The sequence below is a fragment of the Felis catus genome, chromosome C1 (genome assembly GCF_018350175.1).
Source record: "Felis catus isolate Fca126 chromosome C1, F.catus_Fca126_mat1.0, whole genome shotgun sequence".
In the NCBI taxonomy this organism is placed as follows: domain Eukaryota; kingdom Metazoa; phylum Chordata; class Mammalia; order Carnivora; family Felidae; genus Felis; species Felis catus.
Window position 1 is genome coordinate 23569152 of NC_058375.1, and position 24085 is coordinate 23593236.

General features: G+C 49.3%; 1 protein-coding gene across 2 annotated transcripts in view; it reads right to left on the minus strand.

The window, feature by feature from the left end:
- NKAIN1 (sodium/potassium transporting ATPase interacting 1) overlaps positions 1-8231 on the minus strand; it is a 41586-nt gene extending 33355 nt beyond the window's left edge. The window contains exon 1 of one of the 2 annotated variants that reach the window (XM_023258400.2): positions 7793-8231. In XM_023258400.2, coding sequence (XP_023114168.1) covers positions 7793-7846 — 54 coding nt within the window. In that variant the 5' untranslated portion in view covers positions 7847-8231. The remainder of the gene's footprint in view (positions 1-7792) is intronic. The other variant, XM_023258399.2, reaches the window with a different exon arrangement.
- Positions 8232-24085: the final 15854 nt, after the last annotated feature.

Consider the following 24085-nt stretch of genomic DNA (forward strand, 5'->3'; position numbering starts at 1 on the left):
GTGGGGCTCAAACCCACAAACCAGGAGATCATGACCTGAGCCAAAGTCGGATGCTCAACCGACTGAGCCACCTAGGCGCCCCTGGAACTAGCTTGTAAAAAGCACATCTCGGGGCGCCTGGGCGGCTCAGTCGGTTAAGCGTCCGACTTCGGCTCAGGTCATGATCTCGCCGTTTGTGGGTTCAAGCCCTGCACTGGGCTCTGTGCTGACAGCTCAGAGCCTGGAGCCTGCTTCGGATTCTCTCTGCCCCTCCCCTGCTTGTGCTCTGTCTCTCTCTCTCAAAAATAAATAAACATTAAAAATAAATAAATAAAATGGGAATGCAAGCTGGTGCAGCCACTCTGGAAAATAGTATGGAGGTTCCTCAAAAAACTAAAAATAGAACTACCCTAGGACCCAGCAATTGCACTACTAGGCATTTTTATCCAAGGGATACAGATGTGCTGTTTCAAAGGGACACATGCACCCCCGTGTTTATAGCAGCACTATCAACAGTAGCCAAAGTATGGAAAGAGCCCGAAAGTCCATCGATGGATGAATGAATGGATAAAGAAGATATGGTATATATATATATATACACAATGGAGTATTACTCAGCAATCAAAAAGAATGAAATCTTGCCATTTGCAACTGCGTGAATGGAACTGGAGGGTATTATGCTAAGTGAAATTAGTTAGAGAAAGACAAATATCATATGACTTCACTCATATGAGGACTTTAAGAGACAAAACACATGAACATAAGGGAAGGGAAACAAAAATAATCTAAAAACAGGGAGGGGGACCAAACAGAAGAGACTCATAAATATGGAGAACAAACTGAGGGTTGCTGGAGGGGTTGTGGGAGGGGGGATGGGCTAAATGGGTAAGAGGCACTAAGGAATCTACTTCTGAAATCATTGTTGCACTATATGCTAACTAATTTGGATATAAATTATAAAAATAAAATGAGGGTCGCCTGGGTGGCTCAGTCAGTTGAGCGTCCGACTTCGGCTCAGGTCATGATCTCACGGTCCGTGAGTTTGAGCCCCGCGTCAGGCTTTGTGCTGACAGCTCAGAGCCTGAAGCCTGTTTCAGATTCTGTGTCTCCCTCTCTCTGACCCTCCCCCGTTCATGCTGTCTCTCCCTGTCTCAAAAATAAATAAACATTAAAAAAATAATAATAATAAAAATAAAATGAAAATGAAAAAAAGTGGAATGAATATCCTACTCATATCCAAGATATTTTCCATTACATCATACAGACTGTTGTTTTAAAAGAAAAAAAACCCTCAATCCTATCATTCTACAAATAAATTTCTAGTTTAATTTAAAAAATAAAAATAAATAAAATAAATAAGAAGCACATCTCTGGGGCACCTGGATGGCTCAGTAGGTGAAGCATGAGACTCTTGATCTTGGGGTTGTGAGTTCGAGCCCCACATTGAGCATAGAGACTGCTTTACAAAAGGGATAAAAATAAAAACCCCAAACAAAAACCACATCTCGGGTCTCAACTTGCTCATCACCCCTATGCCCCTGAAGCCAGAGGACAGAAGAGATGTCAGTCATCACGCTGACCATCCCTGCTTGGTCCAGATTTTACAAGCATTCTCAAATCGTCTTCCCTCGATCACTCATCTGAGGCCCAGACTGTATCTTCTGTTTCCTCGGTGACAAGTCACTTCATGTCTGGCCTCAGTATGCCCATCAGGAAATGGGTATAAAAACCACACCTGAGCCTGAGGGCTCATGGGTCTTCAATACAGGTTAATTTCTTCCCGGGATAACTTTCCCTCAACCTGCCTCTTAGCAACCTTCCACTCAGCACAGGCCTTGGGGTGCACAGAAATGGGGACAAGCAGCTCAGAAGGTCTGGGGTTTAAATGCTCATTCTGGGGGCGCCTGGGTGGCGCAGTCGGTTAAGCGTCCGACTTCAGCCAGGTCACGATCTCGCGGTCCGTGAGTTCGAGCCCCGCGTCGGGCTCTGGGCTGATGGCTCAGAGCCTGGAGCCTGTTTCCGATTCTGTGTCTCCCTCTCTCTCTGCCCCTTGCCGTTCATGCTCTGTCTCTCTCTCTCTGTCCCCAAAAAATAAATAAACGTTGAAAAAAAAAATTAAATGCTCATTCTGTCCCTGCTATCTATGTGGCCGTGGATAATCCAGACGACAACGAGGGACTAGGTATGTGAAGTGGTGAGCCCAGGGCCTGGCTCATAGGAGAGCAGTTGCTGTCATTATTTCCCTCCAAACCGTCCATTTGCCACAGAAAGAAACTGAGACCTGAAGGGTTTATGGAAATGACTCTGACCGCTAAAATCTCTGACCCCGGCAGAGAGGGGGGCTGCGGTGGCCCGTCCAAGTCTCGAGGCAAATGGCAGGGGGCCATAGGGAGCAATCCCCACTGGCACGATGCCTATACCGTCTCATGGGGGGTCTCCCCCCGCCCCCCAGGAGAGAGGCGGAGGCTCAGAGAGGGTAAGGGACTCGCTGGGAGTCACAAAGCGAGGCAGCGATGTCGATCTGACTGACCCCAGAGGTAGGGCTCCTGACCCCTGCCAGATCTCAGAGCAGCTGCCAGTGACGGGGCACTTATCTCAAAAACCTGCACCTGCCTACCCCTACAAAGGAGCCAAACTAGGGCCCTCCCGTGCCCCACCTCTCCCCCAGGCTCTCTTTTCTCTTCCACCTTGCTCTACCTGCCTCGTAAGGGTCTTCAGGGCTGTTTGCCTGTCCATCTGCAGAAGGGAGCTGCCTACCCCCGCAGTGGTGCAAAGGGATGCGAGGAACAAAAACGGTCAGTGGCCCAGACAGTTCTGTGCTCTGTGCTCCTGACTCCAGAGCCCGGCTGGAGAACCCGAGGCACCTAGAGCAGAGCAGACCCTCCCCGGGAAGCCACCAGCTTGCAGACGAAGCTGCTTCAGAGCGCGCTCCCTCCAGTCCTTACCATCACTATTGCTAATAACGACATCAATCAGGTTGACCACGTTTCACACCATTACTCCCAGCTCAGCAGGAAGCTACATATTTTCCCCCTCACGCACCACCTTCCAGAAGGAAGAGCTTTCCAGAAGGGACGAGCAGGCAGCGTTTCTCTAAATACCTACTATGTGCACGGCACCTGGCTAACCCCTTTTCTACAACCCTGCAAGGTGGGGGTGGGGGGGACTCTTTCTCTTTGAGGGAGGAAGAAACTAAGGCCCAGAGGAGTGAATGCAGGTGTCCAAGGTCACCCAGGGCTGGGACGGAGAACGACCGTGGCAGTGATGTATCACTGAGCACTCAATGGCTCACCGTGTCAGGCACGTGCACGATCCCACTGAAATATTACCATGTTCAGATGAGGAAACTGAGGCTTGAGGCAGTGAAGAGACCGGTCTGAGGGCACACACTGCATAAACATGCATAAACACACTGCATAAATGGGCGCAGGTGGAGAGGGTGGCTCTCCGCTCGGGCAGGAGAGTGCGCCCATCCTGGTCCTGCCACTGGCTAGCTTAGAGACCTCGGGCGGACTTCGTCACCTTCCTGAGCCTCAGTTTCCTCATCTGAAATAGGGGATAGCGAGAACATCCATCCCGCTGTGTGGAATAACGGTAAGGATAAAGACAGTAGGCAAAAAAAAAAAAAGCTAACGTTTATCGATCATTTAACATGCACCAGGCACTTTGCCAAACACTCTACATATGTAAGCTCATTTGGTTAAATGAGGTAATGCATATAAAGTGCTTAGCACAGGACTCCAGAAATGGGAGCGATAATGATGATGAAGAAGAAACTGATGAGGATTCCCTTGGGCAAATCTCCTTGGTTCATCTTACAGGAAGAACAGAGTGGCCTGTAAGGTCTCAGGAAGGAGGCGGACCTGGAAAGAAGGGCAGGGGTTGGACAGGGGGAAGGAAAGGAGACACACGTAACATTCAGGGAGTGAACGGCATTTAAAAGGTCAAGACGATACACTAAGTAGGAGCACGTGGGTGGCTCAGTCGGTTGAGCATCTGACTCTTGATTTTCGCTCAGGGCATGATCTCAGGGTTCATGGGTTCACCGGGGCTCTGTGCTGACAGCTAGGAGCCTGCTTGAGATTCTCTCTCCCACTCTCTCTCTCTCTCTGCCCTTCCCCCGCTCATGCATGCTTTCTCTCTCTCAAAATAAGTAAATAAACATTAAAAAAAAAAAAAAAGAGGGGCGCCTGGGTGGCGCAGTCGGTTAAGCGTCCGACTTCAGCCAGGTCACTATCTCGCGGTCCGTGAGTTCGAGCCCCGCGTCGGGCTCTGGGCTGATGGCTCGGAGCCTGGAGCCTGTTTCCGATTCTGTGTCTCCCTCTCTCTCTGCCCCTCCCCCGTTCATGCTCTGTCTCTCTCTGTCCCAAAAATAAATAAACGTTAAAAAAAAAATTTTTTTTTTTAAAAAAAAAGAAAAGATGATACACTGAGTAGAACTCGGGAAAGGAAGGGACCCAAGACGTTCTGCAGAATGGCACCGGACGGAGACGCCCTGAAACCTCCAGGGCCAGCTGGACGTGGTCCCACAGTCCCCGATGGACAGAACTGGCAGGAGCCCAGAGACACAGACCAGGGGTGCTGCCCATTTTACAGATGGAAGAAACCAAAGCTCGCGGTGGGAAAAAGACTTGTCTGAGTTTACAGGATGTCAGTGGCAGAACTGGACTTGAATCCAAGCCTTCTGTCAGCTCAGCACCCAGCTACCTGCTGCTTCCCACAAAGGAAGACTGCAGGGCGAGGGGGACCTGGATACATTTGGGCCACAATTCCAGGAAAGCACCCCATGGTATATATCATTATGATGACAGGAAGAAGCTACAGTTGATTGAATGCTCACTCTGTGCCTGGCACAATGCTAAGTTCGTTATATGCATTTACCCCTCCCAACAACCCTAAGAATTCAGAACGGTTTATATTATCTGTTTTTCACAGGTGACAACATTGTGGCTCAGAGAGGGTAAGCAACTTGCCTAAGACCACACGGCTAGGAAGTGACAAAGCCAGGACTCGAACCCAGGCCTGTCCTATCAAACTCCAGAGCCCTGTCCCTACACTTGTCCCTCTGAACGGTACAGCTCCCACTTGCCCCTCCTACCCTCCAGTAAACACTCACCCCTACTCCCTCACCCAAAGCCAGTCTATCCCAACTACAGAAGAGTGTTCAGAGCTAGCCTGTTTCATCATAACGATCAAACCCCGTCCAAAAGAGAAAAGTGACAGCTCGTCTTCTAAAGTTTTCAGCTGAGAAACATTTAACAGCCTTTTCCTTCTCGACCCCTTTCCACCGGGTGAGAAAACAGGCTCCCTTCTCTCTGGGATGATGTCAGGCTGGTGGATTCCAGCATCCAGGAGTACATGACAGAAGCTGCTAGGCAGCAGAGGCTCCTGGGAGTTAGTGACAGCTGAAGGGACCCACTCTGCAATCCGCCCAGACAGAACAGAGGCAAGAGATCGATTTCCAAGTCCCTTCTTGGAGCACGCCCTCCCCCCAAATTATCTCACGTAATTCCCATAAGTTGTCCGAAGCCACCCAGCCAAGATGTATTAGAGTCAGAATCCGACCCAGGTCTCGCCTACTTCCAGAGTCCCTATGCTGGCAAACTCTCTAAGCAGAAGGGTGGGGTTAGCTTAGCTGGGGAGAGTTCTGGAGGCTGGGAGTAGTAAGGACAAAGAACCCCTGATCGCTCTGGGCCAGAACTACTTATTTTATAATTAAGAAGGCAACAGAGAATGCTGGTCACCTGCCTGGCTTCAAAGCCTGGCGCTTAGCTGTAGAACTTTGGGCAGGTTACTTTACGGGATATGAGGATTAAATTAGTAAATACGTGGAAAAGGGCTTACAAGAGCTCCCAACATCCTAGTGAATGCTCCCCAAAGCTAACCGCTGTCGGCAGCAGCAGAGAACGAGTACGGGGCAGACTAACAACAGTGCCTACCTTTGGGGTGTGGGACAGGCATGGAGGCGAATGTACGTTTAAGTTCTGCCGTTTGACTACGGACGCGTTCATTTTTACAATATGTATGTAACTTTTTTTAAGCATGAAAAAAGTCCTAGTTTAAAAATTAAAAATTAACACACAGGAAAAAAACAAACAAACAAACAAACCTCCGAAAAGTTTCATCACTCCTTGGCATTTTATATTCCTCCAAGTAGATAAAGAAGGGTGTTTCTACTGTGAGCCAGGCGTTGCCAGATACCTGATTCATTAATTTATTTTACAAATATTAATGGAGTGCCAGGCACTGTTCCAGCTGCTGGGGATTTAGTAGGGAACAAAACAGATAATCTCTGCCCTTCTGGAGTTTCCACTCTACCTGATTTTAATTAATTCCCCCCCCCACCCCGCCCCCCGCAACCCTCAAGGATGGGCAATTTCCAGACAGGCAGACCAAGGCAGCCTGGCGAAGGGAAGTTGCTTGCCCTGCATCCCACAGCCGGGAGCAGGGCTACTACCTTCAGGGCCTGGCTGTTTCTACCACTGCCCAAGAGAGCAAGTCTGTGGCTGGCAAGTTTGGGGCTGGCGTCCCCAAGAGGAGAGAAGCAAGATGAATGAGGAGGTCTGCACATCCAGACTCAACGCGTCACTCGGCGCTATTGTGTGCACCTGTGCTGGAGGAGGCGCGGTGGGCGCAGGCAACCGTGGAGACGAGGCTGTGGAGTTAGGCACCAGTGAGGCTCAGGTTCCCCCACTTCACACCCAGCCCGGACTCCTGCCCGTGGAGGTCCCCACGCACCTCTGCCTAGAAGCTCAGCACAGCTTCAAAACCCCCCAGTCGCCAGGCCTGAGCTCTAGGGTTAGGCGGGAGACCCTGACCTCTCTTTAACCCGCTTCCCAACTTCACCTGCCGGAGCCTGAAGGGAAGAGCAGACCTGGTCCTCGTGAGCCCCCAAATTCACTCCACTGGCCTCCCTCAGAGGAGAAGCAGAGTTGCCTAAGCCGGGGTTGGGCATGGTTTCCCCAGATGCTCCCCTCCCCACCCAGGGCACCCACCCCTCACTGGTGCCGGCCAAGGCAGCAGGGCTTGTCTGCGGGTCCCCACCCATGACACTCAGGTGCGACTGATGGAGAGCCCCCCCCCCCCCAGCCGCAGTGGCCACAGCCAAAGCAAGGAGGGCAGCCAGCACCCAGTTTGTCAGACTGGCCCAGGACCTGGCAGCTCCTGGTGACTCTCTCCAGAGAGGCGGGTCTCCATTCCCACCCAGGCTTGCTCAGTCAGGAGGGGGGGAGGCAGGCAGCTACAGCACAAAGGAGGAGTGAACGGTTCTTGGAGTCTAAGATCCCAATACACACAGATGAACGTGGACCAGGAAAGGGTTAGAGATCTAGAGACACAGCAAGGAAAAAGCCGGAGACAAACACACACACAAACACACACGGAGGAGCAGAGACTTTGTGAGCAACACTCGCGCGGGCACAGACCCGGAGGACAGGAGAGCCGCGCACTCGAATAATCTAGAGGAAAACACCCAGCAGGGACCTCAAGGGATCCAGCTCAGCAGCCCGGGACACACCCCCGGCCCCAGCGAGCCACAGTCCCACAGCAGGCCACTCGCAGGGTGCCGGGCGGGCGGGGGACCGGCGCACAGGACGCACTCGGGGACCGGGGAGAGCCGGGCGAGAAGCGCACACAAAGAGCCAGCCGGGCCAGCAGGAGCAGGCTCCGCCCGTCCGCCCCGTGACTCCAGCCCACCCCCCACCCGGGACTCGCGGCAGACACACACGGAGACACACACGGGCTGTGCAGCCCACCCGCACGCCCGGGACCCGCCCCGCCGCGCCCCACCCGGCCCCGGCCGCCCGGCGCTCACCAGCTGCAGGCAGCAGAAGGCGACGAGCGTGCAGCGCCCGCTGCACTTGCCCATGGCTCCGGGGGCCGCGCGGGCCGTCCGCCGCGGCGCCCCTCTAGCTCGGCGGCCGCCGCCTCCTCCTCCGCGCCGCACGGGCTCCGCGTCCTCCCCGCTGCGCGCCCCGGGCGGCGGAGCCGGGCGCCTAGGGCCGGGCCCGGGGGCGCCGGGTCCTCAGGGCTGGGGCCGGCCGCTCGCGCCCCGAGTCCATGGTCCGTTGGCCCGCGCCGGCTCCGCCGCGCCGCGCCTCCTTTGTCTGGCCGGCCGGCCGCCAGGCGCGCCTCCTGCCCCGGGGCGGCTGGCGGGGAGCGCGGAGCGGGGAGCGCGGGCACCGAGCGCGGCGCACAGCAGCACTGCCCAGCTGGGGCAGCCGCCCGGGCGCTCGGCGGCCGCGGCTTCCCGGCCCCACCACGTGGCTCCGCCGCCGCCACCGGGAGGGAGTAAGGGAGGGGCGGGGCGGGGCGGCCTCGGGAGCAGAGGGGAGGGGAGAAGGGGTAGGGAAGTGGAGGGTGGAGGGAGAGACGGGGAGGGAGTGGAAGAGTGCAGGCTTGGGGGTGGACAGCCCTGGGTCAAAGCCGGACTTCACGGGCTGTGTGACCTTGGGCGAGTCACGTCGCCCCTCTGGGCCTCAGGTTTCTTAGCAAAGTGGGAATAACGTGTGCCTCGGAGTTGCTAAGGTGAAAAGCTGTTGTGTGAATAAAGCACTTAGCCCTGTGCCTGGCCCGCTGAGGGTGCTGGAGCACTCCTCTCTCCTCGCCCTGTCTGTAGGACCCCCCCCCCCCCCCGGGGTTCCAGCCTTGGACCTCTCCTGCCACTCTGGTTCCCAGGTCTGTTCCTCACCCCGGCCTCCCTCCTGAGTGTCAGGTCACATTTTCGTTCTTCCCTCTTTCCTTCTACTGGCATTTACTGAGCCGGGACTGCATACACACCCGTGGGGGCGCCCGGGATCCAGAGATGAGCACTGCGGCGCTGTTCCAGAACCCATTGAGCTTCCCAGGGAACAGACAAGCTCCCAGAGGCATGTGGGTGAGCTGCCTGATGGCAGAGACAGAGGTTGGCGCAGGGGGGCTGTGGCCTGCCCCTAACCCCTAACCGAGGCTGCAGTGAGGAGGACTGCCTTCTTCAAGACACTCTGAAAAGCACTCCAACTTCCAAACACATGCCAAATCCATGTAATCCTCCCCCCCCCCCCCCCCCCCGCCCTTCCCGCCTCACTCCTAACTTCTGAGTCATCTTGGTGGTTAGGATCACTCAGGTGGAAATCCCTGAGGCATCCTCTGGGCTCCTCTATATCCCATCTGACCATTCTGTGAACCGTACCTTCCGGCTAAGGTCTATGAAATACCTACTATGGGCCAGGATCTCCGCTGGGGAGAAGGGGATGCACCAGTCTCTGTGCTCAGTGAGAAAACAGTCCAATGAGGGGTTGTCATTACAAGAAACATACAAATAAATACATAATGATGGATTCTGATGAGTGCCTTAAAGGACAATAAAGAGGAAAAGAGAAGAAGGGGGCACAGTCCAGGTGTGGAGACCAGGAAGGGCCTCCTTGGGGAAATGACGTTAATATTGAGAAGACAATAGGAGGGAAGGAGAGGCAGAGGAGTGGGGAACAGTGTTCTGACAGAAGGAACAGAAGGTTGCCAATTCTTCCCATAGTCTCCATTCTGGCCAGCCCTCCTGACCCGGGGGCGGGGGTGGGGGGCAGCGTGATACGGATTCAGACCCATGGTTCCCTCTCCTCCCTGGACTACTAAAATGGGCTCTTCTCTGGTCCCCCTCCCCCAGCAATTCCTCAGCATGCTGCTTGGTATTTTAAAACACACAGGCTGCAGGCGGGCCCCTGGGTGGCTCAGTCCGTTCAGAGTTAAGCGTCCGACTTTGGCTCAGGTCATGATCTCACAGTTTGTGAGTTCAAGCCCTGCATCGGGCTCTGTGCTGATGGCTCAGAGCCTGGAGCCTGCTTCGGATTCTGCGTCTCCCTCTCTCTCTGCCTCGCCCCCACTTGTGCACACGCTCTCTCTCAAAAATAAATAAACAGAACACACACACACACAGGATATTCATAGAGTTGAAAGTACATGTGCTGAGGTTTTCACTTGGAAGAATAAAATAAGGTAACAGTGGGAACTTTTTTTCAGTCATGCTTGGCGAGTAACAGCTGTGTCCAACCAGGTTCTATGACTAGACAGGCTTCCAGGAGTCTGTGAAGTCCCTGAAATAATATGCAAAGCTTCGTGCGAGCAGATGTGCCTTTTTCTGGGGAGAGGCCCCGACAGCTTTCATCAGACTCTTCAAAGAGTCTGTTTCCCACAAAAGAATAAGAACTAGCCCCACGAAGCCTCGGCCCAGATGTAATGGTTCTCTAGCAGGCCCTCTCTGGGGCCTCTTCCAGATAGAGCCTCTGTCAGCTCCCCCCGAGACTCTAACAATGCAAATCGGTAATAATAACAATAATAGCGATAGCTTATTGAGCGCTTCCTCTGAGCCAGGCACTTGGCATATATCATCCCATTCAGTCCTTCTGCTGGGGCTGTGACCAGCCCTTGCCAGGCTCTCGGCTGTATCGCATCATGTTCCCAGGCCTGGCTGACTCACTTTTAAGTCTGACCCATGGGCCAAGAGATGGCTTGTCTGACCTCAGAATTAGCCTCTGGCCTCCGGTCGTTCCATTTAGCCCAAGTCCTGCCCTGATGAATCCACGCACACACAGGCTTCGCCCATTTTGTGCTCTCTGGAGTACATCTCCCGTCCAAATTCCCAGCCCGGAGAACTTCCCATTTCGAATCTTAGCTCCACAGTCACTTGCCCTCAGAGGCCTTCCTTAACTCTCTGTCACCTGGAGCAGTGCCTCACCTTTGGGCTGGCAGTGGTCTGTGCGACACCTCCGTTAGCACTTTTACTGGGATTTGCTGTACTTTTCTGATGTCGCTGGTCTCCCCCAATAGACTGTGCGTTCTATGGGGAGCCAGCAACAGTGTCATAAATTACCTCTGCATCCCACGGGGCTGGGATCACGTCGGGAGTCAGCAAACACGTGGTAAATGAATGATCTGCCTGGCCTCAGGCTTCAGCATACTCTGTGCCCTCTTTACCACCTGGAAGTTCTAAGGGGGAAGGCAATCCAATTGGAGGAACAGCCAGAAACAGCTTTGAAAGATGTCGGGCGGCGGTGGGGGGGGGGGGGGTTAGGAGCTGGGGATGACGTCCGGAGGGGCTCGTCATAGCTGGCGGCGTGAAGGATGACTAACCCTTCAAGTAGGGAAAGACTGTAGGGCAAACAAAGCAGGATTTAGAAATAAAGGGCAGAGATGATTCAGAGCATACCCACGCTTCCTGAGTGAGGAGGCAGAGTCATGGTCAGCCCTGGAGAGAGGCCCAGGGGGAGCTGTGGAAGGCCTGGGATTTATGAGGTGCTAAGGAGTTCCTCCTTGGCCCTAAACCAAGTGGTCACAGGGTCTGAATCTTCCACCGTGGCCCCTGTGAGGGTTGACACGAAAGCTTCTGAGAAAGTTCGCTCCTAAGATGGCCGAAATGTGAAGCCAATTAATTTCTCCTTCTTCCAGGTTAGAGGCCGGGACGTGCTCACCAACGATAGTTTCTGGGGTATTTTCTGACACCAACCGATTCTCCAACACCAGCCGATCGTTCAACAATTCACTTCAGGTCTGACACTAACTACCCAGAATGAGCGCAGACCCGCAGCTGAATTCAGGGTCAGTCCCCACGTGACCGCCTGCGTGTCGGATGCCTGCAGCAAGTCTGTGGTCACCCCTACTTCTGCCCGACCAGATCTAAGTCGGGGGTGCCCGTGATCTCCTCCTTAGGTTCGATAATGTGCTTGTGAACGGCTCAGAGAACGCAGGAAGGTGCTTCACTTACCTTTACTGGTTTCTTAGAAAGGATACATAGTGAACAGCCGCTCTATGCCAAAAATGGGGACAAAGACCAGATGTATTTTATATCATATCACAACAGCTAACATCTCTTAAGCATTTCTATACCAGGCACTGTTCTGGGCAATTTCTATGCAATGACTCATTAAACCTCCCAGCAAACCTTTAAGGTAGGTGCTATGATCATCATCCCCTTCTTTTTTCCAGATGGTTTGGAAACTGAGGCTCAGAGAGGTTAGATCACTTGCCCAGGATCATGTAACATAGAAATGGCAGAATCAAGATTTGAACCCAGGCAGAACCACTTTACCAACAAATTTCTATTCCATTCCTTACGCTTTCCAAACTTTTCTTTCTCTTTTTTTTTTTTTAATTTTTTTTTTTCAACGTTTATTTATTTTGGGGACAGAGAGAGACAGAGCATGAACGGGGGAGGGGCAGAGAAAGAGGGAGACACAGAATCGGAAACAGGCTTCAGGCTCTGAGCCATCAGCCCAGAGCCCGACGCGGGGCTCGAGCTCCCGGACCGCGAGATCGTGACCTGGCTGAAGTCGGACGCTTAACCGACTGCGCCACCCAGGCGCCCCTTCTTTCTCTTTTAAAAACGCTTATTTATTTTGACAGAGAGAGAGAGAGAGAGAGAGAGAGCGCACAAGTGGGGGAAGGGAGGGACGGAGAGAGAGAGACGGTTGTGTCCGACTTCAGCTCAGGTCACGATCTCACGGCTCGTGAGTTCGAGCCCCGCATCAGGCTCTGTGCTGACCGCTCGGAGCCTGGATCCCGCTTCGGATTCTGGGTCTCTCGCTCTCTGCCCCTCCCCCGCTCGTGCTCTGTCTCTCTGCCTCTCAAAAATAAACGTTAAAATTTTTTTTTAAAAAATGAATAGGCTATCCCGAGAATCCTCGGGATAATGGCTTGGGGGTTAGCACGCTGTTGGCCAGTCGTCTGGCATCGAATGGCATCGTCTACCATTTCTTTCTTTCTTCTTCCTTCCTTCCTTTCTTCGAAGTGATCTCTGTATACAAAGTGAGGCTCGAACTTACAACCCCAAGATCAAGAGTCGCATGCTCTACCCACTGAGCCAGTCAGGAGCCCCCATTGCTTATTTTCTTGAACTTGGCTGCTTCAACCCATTGCCTTCCCTCTCTGGCCCCTGATGGCACCTGAGTTTGGGACTCGTGGGCCTGTGGCCGAGGCAGAACATATAAACAGGCAGTTACTAGCAATGAATAGAGAGGCCTAGCGCCTACAAGAATGGTGGAAAGAATGGTTAACTCTGCTTGGGATTAGGTAGTGATGGAAAACTTCAGAGAAAAGGTGATGCTGACTGAAATATAGGTTGCCAGGCCAAAAAGAAATGCAGACACAGAAGCGTCTAACAGCCACGGGTGTTTCGGGAACTGTGAGCCTTCCTTTCTTTAACTTCGGCACATACTTCTTCTTATTGCCTCCTTACTGCCACCTCTCCTCTCCAACCAACTTCCTTTAAAATCCCAGTTTTAGAGCAAATCTTATTTTATTTTTTTTTACATTTATTTATTTTTGAGAGACAGAGAGAGAGAGAGCACAAGCAGGGGATGGGCAGAAAGAGGAGACGCAGAATCCGAAGCAGGCTCCAGGCTCCGAGCCGTCAGCCCAGAGCCCGACACGGGGCTCGAACTCACAAACCGCGAGATCATGACCCGAGCCGAAGTCTGACGCTCAACCGACTGAGCCACCCAGGTGCCCCTAGAGCAAATCTTAAAAGGAAAAAAAAAAAAAGCTCTGATAAGAAGGAATGGTTGAGAGAAAAAGAATAGGATGGAACAGGGCAGGGTTTAGGGTCTAGGTCAGGAAAACCCTAAACAGCTCAGAGAACGTTTCGTCTCCTTGTCTGGGGCTCTGGGGTCCAGAATCCCTAGCACAGCATCTGCTGACAGCCGAGACAAATCTCCCTTTCCACTAGCCCTTGGTGGCCACATGGGCTTCCCGTTAGTTTGCCCTCAGGCCAGCTGAGCTGGGGACATTGTGAGATGGCCCCTCCAATCAGCCCCACACTTCGCTGGGCCTTCATTATACACGGGGTTTGTCTAGGGGCCACCTGGGGATAGGAAGACAGGCAGGGTTAGCTCAGGCCTCAGGCCCCCAGGCCCTGACAGGATTCCCAGTCCCCTGCTGGCTCCCCACCCCTTATCATTTTCCATAAGCCATCACCCAGGTGGCCTTTCACAGAAAACAATTCACTGAATCCTAAAATTACCATCTTAGAGTCTGAGGCAAACGGCATCTATAATCATGGGACAGCGGAGCTGGGAAAGGGGTCCTCTAATCGCATGGCTCCTGATGCTAGTGTGCAGACCATCTGTGTCTGGATCAGGGCCCCCACACCAGCCCAGCCCAAACAGCATCTCTGGAGGCAGGACCTGCTTACCGGGATTTTGAAATATACTCCCCAGGGATTCTATGAACAGCCTGGGCCCTCTGAATCAATACAACACAAACACTTCTGTCAAATGGTCACCCAGCTTCCGCTTGCACACCTCCAGAGGGGAGGAACTCTCTATCCTTCTATCCGTGGGCAGCTTTGATTCAGCTGCTTTCTCTGTTGAGTGCAAATCTGCCTCTTAAATCCCACTTTGCCTTGGCTCTGCACTTTTGAAGCTTCCCAGAATGAGTGTTTTCTCTTGTCCAGCGTAGCCATTTGCCTTACGAAGACAGTGATCTGTCTCCCCTAGTTCCCGCAACCGTTCCTCGCGATGATCTTCTGAGAGGGTACCCAGAACCGACAGCATCCTCAGGCGTGGTCGTCCTCCTGTGCGGAGTCGCGACCTCGGCTGGCTCCCTTTCCACAGAACGAGCCCCAAATCTGCCACCCTAGCTTTCGAAACCCTTTGCAATCCGGCTCCAGTGCTTCCCAAGGTTCCTCCTCATCTGCCTGCAACTCCCCCAGCATCCTGTTACCGCTACCCCGTGCGGTGTGTCATTTTTGAACACACCCGATTTGGTGATCTGTGCTGCTGTCCCTTTTTTTTTTTTTTTTTTTTTCCCCATCACCTCAACTATACTTCCCAGCTCCCAGCTCCCGCGCGCTTCTCCCCGGGTTCCAAGCCTCCTTTAAGATTCCTTAAGACTCATTTCCTCGGTAAAACTTGCTCTAACTCCAGAGCCCTTTGGTACTGCCTCTGACAGTATGGATTAGATTATACTCGAATTGCTCATTTGTTATGTTTCTAGAACAAGTACAGGAGAGGACACAAAGCCCAGATAAATGTGGTACCTTGTCCTGGAGTGTCAATTTTACTAGGTGCTCAGTCATTGAAAACATTTATTAATGTAAAACAAACAGAGCTACATCGTGAAGCAGCACACAAAACCACATACATTTAAATAGTCAATTTCACCAGGAAAAAGGTAGGGGGACTGTTCTGAGGTAAGAGACACTAGAGACACAGAATAGCCAGATAGATGAAACCTGATCGATTCCAGATTGGAAAAAATAGCTATAAAAGACATTTTTGACACTGAAGACATTTTAATATGATCATTAGATAGTACTATGGAATTGCTGTTAATTTTCTTAGGTGGGGTGATGGTACTGTGATTATGAAGGAGAATATTCTTGGCAGATGCTTGTCGAAGTATTTAGGAACCTTTGAGAGTGAAGAATTATGAGGTCTGTATCTTACTCTCAGTAGTCATTCAAAGTCATATATATGTGTGTGTGACAGACAGAGATTATTGAATCTAGGTGGAGCATGAAGAGATATTCATTCTACTCATCTTTCAATTTTTGTTTGCAATTTTTCAAAATAAAAAGTTAGCGGGGAGGGTCTTATATTTTACAGATATGAAGTAAAATTTCAAGGTTATTAACTTCAATAGTCTCTCTGCCCCAGTTCATTCTCCTCTGCCATTTTTTTTAAATTAAAAAAAAATTTTTTTTTAATGTGTATTTATTTTTGAAACAGAGAGAGACAGAACATGAACGGTGGAGGGTCAGAGAGAGAGGGAGACACTGAAGCAGGCTCCAGGTTCCGAGCTGTCAGCACAGAGCCCGATGCGGGGCTCGAACTCAAGAGCTGTGAGATTATGACCTGAGCCAAAGTCGGATGCTTAACCGACTGAGCCACCCAGGCGCCCCCATTCTCCCATGCCATTAAGGACACTTGCCAATTTTTTTTTTTAATGTTTATTTATTTTTGAGAGAGAGAGACAGAGAGAGACAGCACAAGTAAGGGAGGGGCAGAGACAGAGGGAGACACAGAATCTGAAGCAGGCTCCAGGCTCTGAGCTAACAGCTGCAGGGCTTGAACCCACAAACCATGAGATCATGCCCTAAGCTGAAGTCGGACACTTACCGGATGCCATGTATCATGTATCAGGCGCCCCATGCCATTAAGGACACTTAAGGGGAAAAGTTTGAGAGGCCCTGATTTTTGTTTTTGTCCTCACCCTCTGCCCTGGGAACTCCCAAAGAATATATGACTCAGTCATTTCTGTATTCTCAGAAGCCAGCACAGGGCTCGTCACAGAGGGATGTTAAATAAATGCTTCCCGAGTGAGCAGAACCCCTAACTTAGTAATAGGCACGTAAGCTGTATCTCCCCTCAGTTTCCCCTTCTGTAAAATGAGGTTGGACTAGATGACTGACCTGAGTAGCTGGGAGGCTCTTTCTAGCTCTAGCACCTTCCGAAGCTATACCTGGAGTTCCAAAGGAAAGCCACAGGTCTTTTTTTCAAAATAAAGCCCCGGAGTCATCAGGCAGAGATGATCACAGTAGATCAATCTCTACTCTCTGGCCAAGGTCCAAAGTTTTAGCTCAACCATAGGCTTGGGAGAAGTGGGCGTAAACTCACGCAGACCATGAGCCAGAGCAGTTTCCTGGAGAGCCAAGGGGTGGCAGGGGAAGCCAATTGGCTTTGTGCTGCCCTCCTGGCTATAGCTGCAGCCATGTCCTTAACCTTGATTTCATATTGCAATCCCCGAACAAAGCTTTAAAAGAATACTCCTGTTCACCCTGGAGATTCTGATTTAACTGGCCTGGGGTAGTATGATCTAAGCCTCTGGATTTTTAAAGGCTCCCCAGCTGATTCTAATGTGAATTCAAGGTTAAAAGCCACTAAGGCTACATTGTGGTGATGGGGTTAAGATCTCCAGCTAGGTTTACATCCTGGCTTTGCCACTTACTGGTTAAGCTTGGGTGTTACTTCTCTATGAACCTGTTGCTTAGTACTTGACAATCAAGTGAGATAATGCATGTACGAAACTGAGCCAGAAAGAACAGCTACGTAGTTAGGGGTAACTATGAATGAGTGAACAGAAGGCTCTGTGGCTCTCCTAGGAAAGATTAGAACTCTCTGAGCCTGTGGAGCAGTGGTTCTCCAAGCTTGCATCAGAATCACTTGCAGGGCTTGTGAAAACAGATTGCTGAAGACTTCCTTCTCCCTAGGTTTCCGATTCAGTAGGTCTCAGGTGGGGCTCTAAAATGTGCATCTCTAGCATGTTCTCAGGTGATGCTGCTGCTGCTGCTGTCCCTGAGAGCACACTTGGAACATCACTGCTCTGGAGTAGGGTTTCTCAAGAGCATCACTGATATTTTGGAGCAACTAATTCTTTGAACATTTCTGGCCTCTACCCACTGGATGTGCACGGCATCCCTCCAGTTGCGACAATCAAAAAAAGTCTCCAGACAGGAGCGCCTGGATGGCTCAGTGGGTTGAGCCTGTCTCTTGACTTTGGCTCAGGTCATGATCTCAGGGTCATGGGATCGAGCCCTGTGTTGGGACCTGGGCTGAGCATGAAACCTGTCTCTCTCACTCTCCCTATGCCCCTTTCCCCAGCTAGCTCTATCTAAAATTAAAAAACAAAAACAGACACACACACACACACACACACACACACACACACACACACACACACACACGTCTCCAGACATTGCCAAATGTCCCTTGGGAGGCAAAATTGCTGAGTTGAGAACTACTGATTTGGAGGATATAAGTTAAAGAACAATCTAAGGGTCTAGGTGGGTATCAGAACCAAGTGATGAAAAGTTGAAGCCTAAAAGAAAGAAGAGTTGGGGATGGCTCAGGGCTTGATGCAGAGGGGGTGGGTGCCTATCAGGGCTTTTCTGAGGGATCATTATGGGTCTAGAGTACAGAGACAATTGACCAGAGGGCAGACTCAGAGCTGTCTTGGCTTTATTTGATCCCACAGGAATAGGGGCTTTAAGCCTGGCCCCTCCTTTTGTTCTGAGACACAGTTATCCAGCCCTGAAGTCTCCTAGAAGGGGCAATTCCGTCTTAACTCAAATGGCTTGGTGGCCTTTCCCCAAGGCTCAAGTGCCTGCAGCCCCAAATTGTTCAGATTTCTCTCTCACCTCAGTTTCCCATCCATGCACTTTTGAGATATTAACAAGCAGCAGACTCTAGGTCTACCCGTGAGAAACCAGTAACTCTGTAGTTTTGCTGTGAAGAAGCAACTCTGGTAAGATTCCTGACCTGTCCAAACCCACCTCTCTCAGAACTCAGCCCACAAAACTCAACCACCCAGCAAAAAAAGACTTGGCTCTTTAAGTGCCAATGGTATTAAGTGCTAGTGACTGTGGAAGTCATAAAGGGAAATTAACTGAAAACCAGAGATGCCATTACTCATTCGGGAGCAATCTATCTCTCCCAAAGTGAGAATACAATTTGCACCCTCTGGGGATGTTTTATACTCAAATCTTTATTCCCCAGGCAAGGGCCTCTATTCCCTTCAAATTCTAAGTGGTGCTGCTATTTCCTGCTAATGGCTTCTAGCCAGCCTTTGAAGAAGGCACTTGGGAGGAGTGAAGAGGCTGAGGTTGGAGGAAAGCCCTTGTGGTCTCCAGGGCCTTGGTTCCTCCCAATCACAGCCAACTTCTCAAGGGATCGGTAGGCTTTGAAAGTGGTGTTAAGGTTCAAGCCCTGTTCTACCCCAAGCCAAGGGAGATGAGGATGGGTGGAGGGGCCTGGGCAAATGACGGGGTACGTGGGCCTGGTGTTTAAGAGGGATCAGAGAGTAACCTGTGACAGTGCTAGAGGTGTGAAGAAGAGCCTGCAAACCATTCTTGGCTAAATCTCTCCTGGGTAAAGGCATAATCTTCTATATAATAATTGCTCAGGCCTGAAATCTGAGTCATCATTCCCTTTGAAGATCCAACTAGGTTTTGTGTATTAAAGGCTCTGAGCAGTCCTGCAGTAAAGAAACTGGCTTTTTATTGAACCCAGTTTCCTCCAAACTTATCTGAGCATGGGATCTTCATGCCCCAATGGACCTCACAAATCAGGGAAACTGCTCTGTGGAATACACTTTAGGAAACCTCAACCTATAGGATCTAGCACGTGAAGGACAAACTCTCCGAGATTTGGCTCCTACTGATTTCTACCACCTTCCTGTCCCTATCACCTCTGACCAAGCTGAAGTTCTTTTGGTTCAGGAAATGTGCAAGGCTTTCAAGCTCATGCCTGCAGTTTCTTGGAATGGATACATTCTTTGTCCACCTGGCAAAGCCCTTCTAAGTCTCAAACTAAGCATAGTTGCACCATCGGTGAGACTTCCTTAATTCTTATAGGCACGATAAATTAAAAAAAAAAAATTTTTTTGTTTTTACGTTTATTTTTGAGAGAGAGAGAGACAGAGCACTAACGGGGGGGGGGGGGGGGGGGGGAGGGAGAGAGAGAGTCTCGGAGACACAGAATCTAAAGCAGACTCTAGGCTCCGAGCGGTCAGCACAGAGCCTGATGCGGGGCTTGAACCCGTGAACCGCGAGATCATGACCTGAGCCAAAGTCAGACGCTTAACTGACTGAGCCACCCAGGCTCCCCACAATAGATTTGTTTCCAGTGCACTTTATTGAAATTCCATTGACTGTATTAAAAGTACTTGCTTTGTGGGGCGCCTGGGTGGCTCAGTCTGTTAAGCATCAGACTCTTGATCTCAGCTCAGGTCTTGATCTCAGGGTTGTGAGTTCACGCCCTGCATTGAGGGCATGAACTTTTTAAAAATAAATTAATTAAAATAATAAAAGTAATTGGTTTGACAACTTTACTAATTGGCTCCTTCCTTAATGACTTAACTAAATCTTGGACATGTGCTCACTTAAAACTACCCTCTCTCTTACAAAAGAGAAATCTATTTCTTGAGAGAAATAGATGACTGAGGTTTGGGTGCTAAACATATAAAACCAAATTATGTTCCAAACAGGCTGGAGATGTGAAGCCCTCTGTGTTCTGACAGGAGATCCAGAAAAGACACATGAGAGCGTCTGTGTGGCTCAGTCAGTTCAGTGTCCAACTCTTGATGTCGGTTCAGGTCATGATCCCAGGGTCATGGGATACAGCCCTGTGTCAGGCTCCCTGCTGAGTGTGGAGTCTGCTTAACATTCTCTCTCTCTCTCTCTCTCTCTCTCTCTCTCTCTCTCTCTCGATCACAACCAACACAGCAGGAATAAAAACAATAATAAGAGAATATTATGAGCAATTATATGCCAATAAAATGGGCAATCTGGAAGAAATGGACAAATTCCTAGAAACACATACACTACCAAAACTGAAACAGGAACAAATAGAAAATTTGAACAGACCCATAACCAGTAAAGAAATCGAATTAGTAATCAAAACTCTCCCAAAAAACAAGAGTCCAGGGCCAGATGGCTTTCCAGGGAAATTCTACCAAAGATTTAAGGAAAAGTTAACACCTATTCTCTTGAAACTTCCAAAAAATAGAAATGGAAGGAAACCTTCCAAACTCTTTCTATGAAGCTAGCATTACCTTGATTCCAAAACCAGACAGAGACCCCACTAAAAGGAGAATTTCCCAGACCAATTTCCCTGATGAACATGGATGCAAAAATCCTCAACAAGACATTAGCCAACCGGATCTAACAATACATTAAAAAAATTATTCACCACGACCAAGTGGGATTTATACCTGGGATGCAGGGCTGGTTCAATATCCACAAAACAATTAAGGTGATTCATCACATCAGTAAAAGAAAGGACAAGAACCGTATGATCCTCTCAATAGATGCAGAGAAAACATTAGACAAAATACAGCATCCTTTCTTGATAAAAACCTTCAAGAAAGTAGGGATAGAAGGATCATACCTCGAGATCATAAAAGCCATATATGAATGACCCAACGCTAATATCATCCTCAATGGGGAAAAACTGAGAGCTTTCCCCCTAAGGTCGGGAACAAGACAGGGATGTCCACTCTCGCCACTGTTATTCAACATAGTATTGGAAGTCTTAGCCTCTGCAATCAGACAACACAAAGAAATAAAAGGCATCCAAATCGGCCGGGAGGAGGTCAATCTTTCACTCTTCGCAGATGACGTGATACTCTATATGGAAAACCCAAAAGATTCCACCAAAAAACTGCTAGAACTGATTCATGAATTCAGCAAGGTTGCAGGATATAAAATCAATGCACAGTAATCGGTTGCATTCCTATTCACCAACAATGAAGCAACAGAAAGAGAAATCAAGGAATCAATTCCATTTACAATTGCACCCAAAACCATAAAATACCTAGCAATAAATCTAACCAAAGAGGTGAAAAATCTATACACTGAAAACTATAGAAAGCTTATGAAAGAAATTGAAGAAAACACAAAAAAATGGAAAAAGATTTCATGCTCCTGGATAGGAAGAACAAATATTGTTAAAATGTCGATACTACCCAAAGCAATCTACATATTGAATGCGATCCCTATCAAAATAACACCAGCATTCTTCACAGAGCTAGAACAAATAATCCTAAAATTTGTATGGAACCAGAAAAGATCCCGAATAACCAAAGCAATCTTGAAAAAGAAAACTAAAGCAGGAGGCATCACAATCCCGGACTTCAAGCTATACTACAAAGCTGTAATCATCAAGACAGTACGGTACTGGCACAAGAACAGACACTCAGATCAATGGAACAGAACAGAGAACCCAGAAATGGACCCACAAACATACAGCCAACTAATCTTTGACAAAACAGGAAAGAATATCCAATGGAATAAAGACAGTCTCTTCAGCAAGTGGGGCTGGGAAAACTGGACAGCGACATGCAGAAGAATGAACCTGGACCACTTTCTTATACTTTACACAAAAATAAACTCAAAATGGATAAAAGACCTAAATGTGAGACAGGAAGCCATCAAAATGCCCGAGGAGAAAGCAGGCAAAAACCTCTTTGATCTTGCCCACAGCAACTTCTTACTCAACACGTCTCCAGAGGCAAGGGAAACAAAACCAAAAATGAACTACTGGGACCTCATCAAAATAAAAAGCTGCTGCACAGCGAAGCAAACAATCCGCAAAACTAAAAGGCAACCAACGGAATGGCAGAAGATATTTGTAAACGACATATCGGATATAAAGGGTTAGTATCCAAAATCTATAAAGAACTTATCAAACTCAACACTCAAAGAAAAAAATAATCCAGTGACGAAATGGGCAAAAGACATGAATAGACACTTCTCCAGAGAGGACATCCAGATGGCCAACCGACACATGAAAAACTGCTCAACATCACTCATCATCAGGGAAATACAAATCAAAACCACAATGAGATACCACCTCACACCTGTCAGAATGGCTAACATGAACAACTCAGGCAACAACAGATGTTGGCGAGGATGCAGAGAAAGAGGATCTCTTTTGCATTGTTGGTGAGAAATGCAAGCTGGTGCAGCCACTCTGGAAAACAGTATGGAGGTTCCTCAAAAAATTAAAAATAGGGGGCGCCTGGGTGGCTCAGTCGGTTAAGTGGCCGACTTCAGCTTAGGTCACGATCTCGTGGTCTGTGGGTTCGAGCCCCGCGTCGGGCTCTGGGCTGATGGCTCAGAGCCTGGAGCCTGCTTCCGATTCTGTGTCTCCCTCTCTCTCTGCCCCTCCCCCGTTCATGCTCTGTCTCTGTCTCAAAAATAAATAAACATTAAAAAAAAAAAAAGGGAAAAAAACAAAAATAAATAAATTAAAAATTAAAAATAGAACTACCCTATGACCCAGCAATTGCACTACTAGGTATTTGTCCAAGGGATACAGGTATGCTGTTTTGAAGGAGCACATGCACCCCAATGTTTATAGCAGCAGTATCAACAATAGCTAAAGTATGGAAAAAGCCCAAATGTCCATCGATGGATGAATGGATAAAGAAGATGTGGTATATATATATATATATATATATATATATATATATATATATACACAATGGAGTATTACTTGACAATCAAAAAGAATGAAATCTTGCCACTCGCAACTACGTGGATGGAACTGGAGGATATTATGCTAAGCGAAATTAGTCAGAGAAAGACAAATATCATATGACTTCACTCGTATGAGGACTTTAAGAGACAAAACAGATGAACACAAGGGAAGGGAAGCAAAAATAATATAAAAACACGGAGGGGTACAAAAACTTAAAAGACTCTTAAATATGGAGGACAAATAGAGGGTTATGGGAGGGGTTGTGGGAGAGGGGATGGCTAAATGGGTAAGGGGCATTAAGGAATCTACTCCTGAAATCATTGTTGCACTATATGCTAATTTGGATGTAAATTTAAAAAAAATTAAATTAAAATAAATAAATAAAAATGTAAAAGCCAAAAAAAATTTTTTTTGAATAACAACATTCTCTCTCTCTGCCCCTCCCCCCCCCCACTGCACGCGTGCATCCTCTCTCTCTAAACAAAAATAAAAAAGACACACACTACTCCCCCGTGCCAGATGGGACTCATTAGTGTCAATCTGTGTGCTGGGCGCAGTCATCCAAGGATCCAGGGGGACAGTAACCTGTTTTGAGGATAGAAAGCAACTAACAGCATTTCTTACCGTCCCTGTCAGTTTAGGAAAGACAGGCGAGTAAGCAGAACTACAAAAGGTCTCAGGCAACGTCATGGTCCAGTTACGCCAAAACCTTCACAGATTCCTTCTGAGCGGAGACCGGTGCAGTGTTCCAGCCCATCACCGCTACTGGCTGAGACTGCCCACATCTGTCTGCCCGCTTCAGGAGCCCTGACTGTAGGGGCTGCTGCTCAGAACTGTGGCAGAAGGCAGAGTCGAAGTAGATCCTGTTCATTAAAGATCATGTAAAAGTATACAAAAACTAGGTTCTTTCAGACCTTATAACCTTTTGACTGCTCGTCTCTAAGTAGGAGAGAAAGCATTCGTTATGGATACTCTCTGGGAATAAATCTTCACGGGAGTAAATCAAGAAACATGAGAAGGGGGGAAAACCTCTAAACATCCCTGTAAACGGCATCATGTAAGTTCAAATGGATTGTATCCCTTGGCCACATCATGCCCTGCTCAGATTTACAGCCATCAAGCTTCAAAGAAAAGACAGCAATAAATCCAATCCACATGGC